Source organism: Papilio polytes, unplaced genomic scaffold, assembly GCF_000836215.1.
Source record: "Papilio polytes unplaced genomic scaffold, Ppol_1.0 DF823890.1, whole genome shotgun sequence".
NCBI classification, from domain to species: Eukaryota; Metazoa; Arthropoda; class Insecta; order Lepidoptera; family Papilionidae; genus Papilio; species Papilio polytes.
The window spans coordinates 152448-161474 of NW_013525314.1; the positions used below are offsets into that span (position 1 = coordinate 152448).

Here is a 9027-nt window from a genome sequence, read left to right on the forward strand (position 1 = left end):
CGTGCTGCGCGAGTTCCCTCATCTCCTCTGCGAGGCGCGCGGCCGTCTCCTCGTTGCAGCGCGCGGCGCGCTCCTCCCAGCTCTGCTTGGTGGCGGCGGCCAGCGAGCGCCACTCGTTGCCCACGATGCGGGATATCTCACCTGATATTATACACTATTTAAATACTATGTTACAAAATATTAGAAACGGAAGGAGTGATGGGTAGTTTCAAAGACTTTGCAAGGAGTGAGTCCTTAGTCCCTCAGTTGCACTCAGTCGCTCAGTCGCTAACAAGCTCTCTGGTCCTCAGTACCTCAGGAGGTCAGTAGCTCAGTATATTTCTAGTTGTCACGGCATGTTCGATATCTTTTACGTAGTTGCCTTATTATTTGTTTTAAAGTAATTCGCCAGTATTGCTCATATTATCGCTGGACTGTCATATTTTAAAAAAAAATCATTTGTATCGACATTTATAATGCATATAATAAAATTGGAGTGTTTGTAAAATCAAAGGAAAAATTCAAGATATCGGGAAGATTGTGTTGCTGATAACGAAAATCGCATTTAAATAATATATTATTATATCTATACTAATATAATAAAGCGTAAACATACACGACTTTGTCGCGTGTTTTTGAATAATTCTTTCTTTAATATAAAACCCTACACTTACGACATGCTTTAGGCTATATATTTTCACACTATTAAAGTTAGGGGTAAATAAATTAAAAAAAAAACATTCTGTGGGAAAGCGACCATAAACTACAAGTTGCCATCATTAAGGTATTGTTATTATGGTAACGGTAATTTTGACATTTGTAATTCTGAATTTGTAAATGTAAACAATAAAATAAAATTAATTGTTTCATGCGGATGAAGCCGCACGGGAACAGTTATTAAATAATTCATACCAAAGGTGGATTCCGGGTTATTAGCGACGATAGCTTTGCGGACTTCACTGGAGTACAATATATATCCTGTGACTATCTTCTGCTTCTGTTCTTTCTTCTTCTTGCTGGTAGCGGGCGTGGTCGCGGGGTTGGAGCGCTCGTTGCTCACCGGCGTCATCGATGGATTGTATGGGTTACTGTTGCCACCTGGAAATTACAAAAAATGCAATATAAAGTACGGGTAAAAAAAATCAAATAGTTATTCTCCCATCACATTTACTATAAAAAAACTTCTATAGATTTGTATTTTTGTATGCAACTAACTGTTGCACGTGACTTCGCCCGAATAAAATACATAGCCTATGTGATACACTGATACGTATTAGTAGGGTAGGTAGGCTACGTATTGGTATAGCTATTTAATGGTGAAAGAATTTTTAAAATGATCGCGGTAGTTTTTACGTTAATCAAATACATACAAAAATATTTTTTTTTCTTTATAATATTAGTATAGACGAATAAACTCAAAAACTATTACAAAGACAAAAATCCTTTTGCTAGTAAGCTACACATTAACCAACAACTTTCGCATTTATAATATACTAATGTTATAAATGCAAAAGTTTAAATGGATGGATGGATGTTTGTTATGGATTGTAGCCTAAACTGATTAACGGATTTCGATGAAATTTGGTATGGATGTAGTGGATAATCTGGAAGAACACATAGCCACATTTTTTTTTAATTCCATGCGGAGTCGTGGGCGAAAGCTAGTAGTATAATTTGAGGGTCATTTTCAAAAGATAACTTATTTAATTTTTGCAATGAGAAATGTCATACTTTTATCTGTCTTTTTATGTGTATATTTTAACAGTACTTGTTGATGTTAAATTATTTTTTTTTTTGACCTTTATTCTATTGCAAACTTTGCTAGATTAAATACACCTTATTCAAATAAGTATAAAGTAGTATTTACCGATGGAGAGCGGCGTTGCCGGCGAGGCCATAGAAGAGTCGTCGAGAGAGTTCTCCAGTATCATCTCCACATCCTGGCTACCGATCGTCGTGTTGATGAGGTTGGTGAACTGCGGCTTCCCGTCCTGGAAACAGTCGGGAATGATTATCAATAAAAAGGATCAAAAAAGAATTATACATTTATCGAAACGAAAAATGTTAACTTTTGCACGCGACTCCGTCCTCGTAGAATTAAAAAAAACATAAGTAAGTAGCCTATAAGTTCTTCCAGACATGTGTAGAATATGTCTGGAAATTTATATTGGCTATACATCGAGGCCAAATATCATCCAGATCTGTTCAGCAGTTTAGGCTACAAACTTTAAAAAACATCCATCCATCTAAACTTACGGATTTATATGAGTACGATTATAATACTGTTTTCAAAGTAATATTAAATAAAAAAAAGGGAGATAGTCTTGAAGAACACAGATTAGATATGTGTTCTTCCAGTTTGCGTCCTATGTACATTTATAATACTAGTATGACTAAAATTTGCTAAGAGTAGTGCAAGACAACGTTTGAGTTGGCACGTCGGGCAGAAGAGGACTCTTGTTAACGACGTGCCAAATGAAATACATACCATTGAATCAATATTGATGTTGGGGTTAAATGGTTTCTGTGTGAATGCGGTAGAGGTGGAATGCACCTCCTGCGCGGAAGCCAGCGCCGGCGGACCCAAAGGCTTCGGGAAGAAGTAAATCTGAAAACATATTTATTACTAATTATATTGACGAAGAAAAAATCTATTTTTTTACGAAACATGACGAAGTAACTGTTCCCGTGCTTCACCCGCAATTTACTTACTCCCTAAGTTAAGTAACTAAGTAGTGTGTGTTTACGATTTATTACACACTGTTATTTTTATTCCAGCGAGTAACATGTACATATAACCAAATACAATTGCAAACCAGATGTTATCTATACTTATATTATAAAGTTGAAAGATTTGTATTTTTGTATGTATTGGAATAACCAAAGCTTTTTAAAAAGATTTAAAAAGATCTTTCACTATTAGAAAGGTAATTTATCTATGAGTAAGATAGGCTATTTATTTTAATAAGATTATTTATTACTAGCTGTTGACTGCGACTTCGTCCACGTAATATTAAGATAAAAAAGTAGCCTATAACATATCTGTCAATGTCAACTACGCTTCAGTGAAAGTCCGGTCCAAATCGGCCCAACCGTTTCGGAGATTACCCGGAATAAACGCAACTTGCGGACAGACAGAAAGAGCGACAAAAAAAATTAAATGCGATTTTTGTTGTCAGAAATGTTGAAATCTAGAATTTTTCCTTTGATGTTACAACAGACACACCAATTTTATTATCTGTATAGATAAGATAAATAGATATATTTATTTTAACAATTACATTAGTCTAAAAGAATAGATGAATACAAATAATTAAAAAAAAATCTCACCTCATCAACAGTAACATCCTTAGTGTGCTCAAACTTTCTTAGTCCAGTCTTTAATTTGCGCGCCACGCGACTGGACTCGTCGTACACAGACTCGCACACAAACACGTCGTTCTCAGATATCTCTGTAGGTCGACCTGCAACGCAAATATAATTATTAAACCATAATTATCGTTATTTTAATACTAGATTTTGCCCACGACTCCGTTAGCGTAAAATTAAAAAATATAAAAGTGAGTAGCCTATGTATTCTTCTAAATTGTCTTCTAAGCCTATGCCAAATTACACCAAGATCCTTTCAGCCGTTTAGGCTACAAACTCTAACAAACATCCTTCCATCCATCTTATCTTTCACATTTATAATATTAATAAGATAACTTTGCTAACGACTTCGTCCGCACAGAATTAAAATAAAACTTGTAACTTATGTCCTTACTAATATTATAAAGCGTAAACACACTACTTAGTTGATGTCAGCAATCATAGTAAATTTTTGAATAAATATATTTTATTAAAATACTTACACTTAGGACACGCTTAGACTATATATTTTAAATTGTAACTCTACGTGTGGAAAAGGGACAAAAGCTACAAGCCAACAGTATCAAAGAAGCAAGATTCCCATGTTAATAGTTATTTGAATTTTCACATTTGCAATTAAAAATCTCACAGGAAACAAGAAAACATTTTTTATAATGTCATACTCTCTAATAGCTCTTCAGAATAAGATTTTATCAATGGTACTAGAGTACTTACACTTTGTACCTAATTTGTAATATCAATTTAAACTAATATTAGTATCTATACTATTATAATAAAGCGTAAACACACACTCCTTTGTTGCCTAAGATGTCAGTAATTACAGCATATTTTTGAATAATACTTTTCTTAATAAAAAGCCCTACACTTACGTCTTGCGTATTTTCACGCCATTAAACTTAGGAGGTTAATAATTTGGATGAAAATCTTATTGTGGGAAAGAGACCATAAGTTGCTCCAAGGAAGCACGATTGCCAAGTTTTGTCATTTCATTTTGACATTTGCAACTGACTATTTGACACATGTAAACAATAAAATAATTTTATGGTGATGAAATCGCACGGGAACAGCTAGTATCTATCTAAACTAATATTAGTATAATAAATATAGAATTGTTATATCTTACATTTGAGGTAATCATCGTAGTCGAGCACAGCGCACTTGCCCACGATGCCCACCAGCGGACTTGTATCGTGCATCGTCGTTAACAATACTTCTTGCTTGTAGAACGGCTGAAAATAACACATTTTATTGTTTATTTATGTTTAGCTAGCTTACGCCCGCGACTCCGTCCACGTGGTATTAAAAAAAACAGAGTAGGATATGTGTTCTTCCAGACTACCCTTTACATATATGCCTAATTTTATCGAGGTCCGTTAAGCAGTTTAGACTACAAACTCTAACAAACATCCATCTATCGATCTAAACAATCGCATTTATAACATTAGTATGAAGTATGATTTATTACACTATGATATTTAAAATGTCTTAATTAAAAAGTATATTTAAAAGCTGGTGCACGCGACTTAATCTGCGTGAAATAAAAAATAAGAAAAAAAATAGAAAAACAATGAGTAGTAAAGTATACTGTCAGTCTGTACTTTAGTCAGTAAATTGAAAATATTTAACATACAATAAAAAATAAATTACCTTGTTGATAACATTCGCGACTTCAGCGGGAAAGATGAGGAAAGGTCCGCGGAAGTAACATTTGTTACTGAAACAGAAAAAACCATAATATTACATGTCAAAAAACCAATATATAAAAAACCAATAATATTATATATTCGTACGCGTGAAATAGTCCGTAACTTACTGTTAATGTAGCTTTTTAATGGTGAGAGTTTATGAAATCCCCTTAGCAGTTTTTGAGTTATTTCAATACATACAAAAATACAAAACTTTCCTCTTTATAGTAATACTAGCTGTTGCTCGCGACTTTGTCCGCGTGAGATTAAAAAATAACAAAAAAGCGTATCCTATGTCACTCGTTTATAACGTAGGTTTTATTGGTGCATGATTTTTTGAAATCGGCTCCGTTGTTTTTGAGTTATTTCAATACGTATCAAAAATACGTAATAAAAATACAAATCTTTTCTTTTTATAATTTTAGTATCGAAGTATATGAATATATATACTGACTCTCCCGTCTCCCATATAGTGTCGACTTGGGCTATCATCTGCTTGCCGCCATCAGTGACCACGTACACGTAGTCGCCGGTCTTCACGACGCCGGAGCACACCGTGTTGTACTGCTCGTAGTACGTGTTCTCGTCGTCCGTGCCCAGCGGATTGTACATCACTACGTCCTGGAATACAACAGACACATTCTGCACATCACTACGTCCTGGAAGACAACAGACACATTCTGCACATTAGTCATGGAATACAACAAATATATTGTGTACATCACTATGTTCTGGAATACAGCATAACACATAGTGTATTTCTATCACAATAACAACTCAAAAAAAATAGTTTTAAAATTAAAATCCATAACTGTTTTAAAAAATTAACTTACACATAAATTGAGAACCTCCTACAAGGATCTTATAGCAGTTAGAATTTTTGTGAACTAATAATGTAATTTCAAAGGGTCATATTTTACCAATGAAGGAGCGCCAACTGCACTGGACAATGTCGGCAATTTTGAAATTCTATTTAGAAAAAAATTAAAAAATAGTTTGGTTTTGTTTTCAACATGGGAGAATTTCGAAAAAAGGTGGGAAGTTTTTATTTATGATGTCCAGGAGATCCTTGTAGGACTATACTATACTAGAAGTTACTTACTGGTCTATCTTTCTCCTGTATATTCTCCAAAACCTCAAGCTCTGCTAATTCGTCTTTGTGCTTCTCCACACGCTCCCTGAACACTGACACCGTCCTGTTCGGCTCTAAGGGCACCTGCACACAACACAATCACACATTAATTATTATTTAACAGATATAGTCATACAGAAAACTAACTGTTGCTCGCAACATAGTCTTCGAATTTTAAAAAAAAAGTAAAAATATAGCCTATAATATAAATATTGAAATCAGCCCAGTAGTTTTAGAGTTATTTCAATACATACAAAAATACAAGTCATTTCACTTTATAATATTAGTATAGAATAGTATAGATAAAAAACTGAGCTGTTCTAAAATAAATCTTAAATTAAATTAACTTACATCTCTTTGTATGAGGGTGACCTCCTTTTCCGCTCCCTCCCACACTTTGATCTTCTTGAACGTTCTATACTTGGTGCTGTACCGACTCTCGCACACGTATACGTCCTTGTCCGCATATCCTGGATAACATTTTTAAATATCACTTCCACATATTGCTTCCACTTCACGCCTGTCGGCACTTAGAACTTAAAAACATATTTTATATTTTACTTATATTAATAAAAATAATTAAGTCTAAATTTATGTTTTTGTGTTTTTTTTTTAATATTAACGACATTATTTACGCGAGAATACGACTAATTAAACACACGTCACAATAGAATGAAAATAAAAGAGATAGGACAACGCCTATCTCATCTCAAATCTCCTTTAAAGACAAACTTTAAACGCAATTTCACAAAAAACATAGATCATCAGTTAATTATTTTATAAATAAAGATACAAGATTTTAACGGTGTTAGAGCTCGCTTTAACATCTTCGCACTGCAGGGCCGGCTCGCCCCCAGCAATACCACGACCACACAGAAAACAGGCGTGAAATGGAAGCAATTCCGTGTTTCGTCTGATGAGTGTGGTGCCGAAGGCCTAATTTTAGTCCCTTTCCCTTTCCACCCTTTTCTTAAGAGGAAAAGATAGGAAGTAAAAGTGGATTTTATGGTGGAGACGCATAGGAAGGGGAAATGTCCTTTTTATGTACCTCTCCTCCGTCAATTAAGGGTAGGCAACGCTGCAATTGCGGATGTTTATAGGCAGCGGTCGCTTTCCATTTCAGTGGATTCAGGTAGCCACTTGCTCGTTTGTCACCTTATAATATAAAAAAAATGCAAAGTATCAAATTCACCTTCAGGTCTGAACTTGAAGTATTCCTTAACATTCATAACGTAGCAGCGTCCTATGACCTGGTCGAGCGGCACCGCGCGGTGAGTCTCCGTCTTAAACACTTCCTGTTGCAGGAACTTGCGCGTGCGCACATGGAAAGTATCTTGAGGCCTGGAAATACGTTTTATTTTTTATCAATTACTAGTTATATAAAATTGGTAATAATTATATCCTATATTACTTAGTAACGTAGCTATTTATCGGTGAAAGAATTTTTGAAATAGGCCAAGTAGTTTTTTAAGTTATTTCAATATGTACGAAAATACAAATCTCTCCTCTATATATCATAATATTAGTAACTTATACAAGAGGAAAAAAACAGCTGTGCAAGGGACAAAAATGGCAGTATAAAGCATGTTTACTGTAGTTACTTAAATTCTCAGCCAATAAAGAGGCCTTCATAATCAAATGTGCATTTAAATTGGACATTTGCAATTAAAAGTTTTACTGAATGTAATTAACAAAATAACGTTTATAACTACTCCCTATGCAACTAGCTGTTGCTTATGACTTCGCTTGCATGAAATTAAAAAATAGAGAATTAATAGAAATTCATAGCCTATGTATGACATACAGCGAAAAGGTAGCTTTTTAATGGTGTAAGAATTTTTGATATCGGTCTAGCACTTTTTGGGTTATTTCAATACATACAAAAATACAAATGTTTCCTCTTTATATAGATATAGGTAGTATAGATTACCTGAAGTAAATATTGCAGTACATCATGGGAATACCCTCGTTGTTCGTCCAGACTCGTTCTACTAGCATAATAGAGGGTGGTTCCTTGTTGCTCTTATCAGGCTGTATGTAGACGAAGTCTCCCTTGTTGTACTGCGTCTTGAGCGGCGCCGCGCCCGCCGGCATCGACTCGTCTGTACTTGACCTGTGGTAGAAGTTAAAAAAAAATTAAAACAGACTTTAAAACAAAACAAATTGAGAGTAATTTAAAAAAAAAGTGGAACCGAATGTCCGAATGGAAACGGATTCGTTTTACGATTGTGTTGGTATTATTTATGATTGTCCACAATCCCCGACTATCGATCGATTTAGAAACCACTTCCCTCTTTTTCAAGTCGGTTAAAAACTCGTCGCCACATGTCTGTTTATGGTTAAACACTCGACTTTTAAGGGCAGAATGCCGCCATGTACTAATGTAATTTTCAATTTACTAATTTCATATGTCCACACACTTAGCCAACTCTGGCCTAGTCTGACCTGGTCTCATCCTCGTCGTCGTTCTCCTGCAGCAGCTTGCACTGCTTGACGAGCTCGACGCTGGTGGCGATGGCGTCGCGTGTGAAGGCGAGCGCGGGCGAGAGCAGCGTGCCGCGGCACAGCAGGTCGCGCTGCTCCGTGTAGTACGTCTGCAGCTCCACAGAGTCCTCGAAGATCTGGCTGTCGGTGCGCGACAGACGACGAGCCCTGCCATAAAACATCACTTTGTAAACTAAAAACATCATTAAAACTTTCGTGAGACATTATCCTGGGCCGATTTAAAAAAATCTTTTTTAATAAAAATACCTAAACTTGCTTTAGTCTATATATTTTCATGCTATTAAACTTAGGGGAAAGGGAACATAAATTTCAAGCTGCCAACATCAAGGAAGCAAGGTTGCCATGATTTATCATCAT

The 9027-nt window shown here is 35.4% G+C and overlaps 1 protein-coding gene across 1 annotated transcript in view; it reads right to left on the bottom strand.

Moving 5' to 3' along the window:
* LOC106102934 (protein polybromo-1) overlaps positions 1 to 9027 on the bottom strand; it is a 23555-nt gene that overhangs the window by 5882 nt on the left and 8646 nt on the right. The window contains exons 15-27 of the mRNA XM_013282554.1: positions 8611 to 8817; positions 8096 to 8278; positions 7358 to 7506; positions 6517 to 6635; positions 6136 to 6249; positions 5488 to 5654; positions 4996 to 5062; positions 4472 to 4577; positions 3310 to 3443; positions 2468 to 2587; positions 1847 to 1970; positions 892 to 1077; positions 2 to 141 (exon numbers count right to left, since the gene is read on the bottom strand). Coding sequence (XP_013138008.1) covers positions 2 to 141; positions 892 to 1077; positions 1847 to 1970; positions 2468 to 2587; positions 3310 to 3443; positions 4472 to 4577; positions 4996 to 5062; positions 5488 to 5654; positions 6136 to 6249; positions 6517 to 6635; positions 7358 to 7506; positions 8096 to 8278; positions 8611 to 8817 — 1816 coding nt within the window. The remainder of the gene's footprint in view (position 1; positions 142 to 891; positions 1078 to 1846; positions 1971 to 2467; positions 2588 to 3309; positions 3444 to 4471; positions 4578 to 4995; positions 5063 to 5487; positions 5655 to 6135; positions 6250 to 6516; positions 6636 to 7357; positions 7507 to 8095; positions 8279 to 8610; positions 8818 to 9027) is intronic.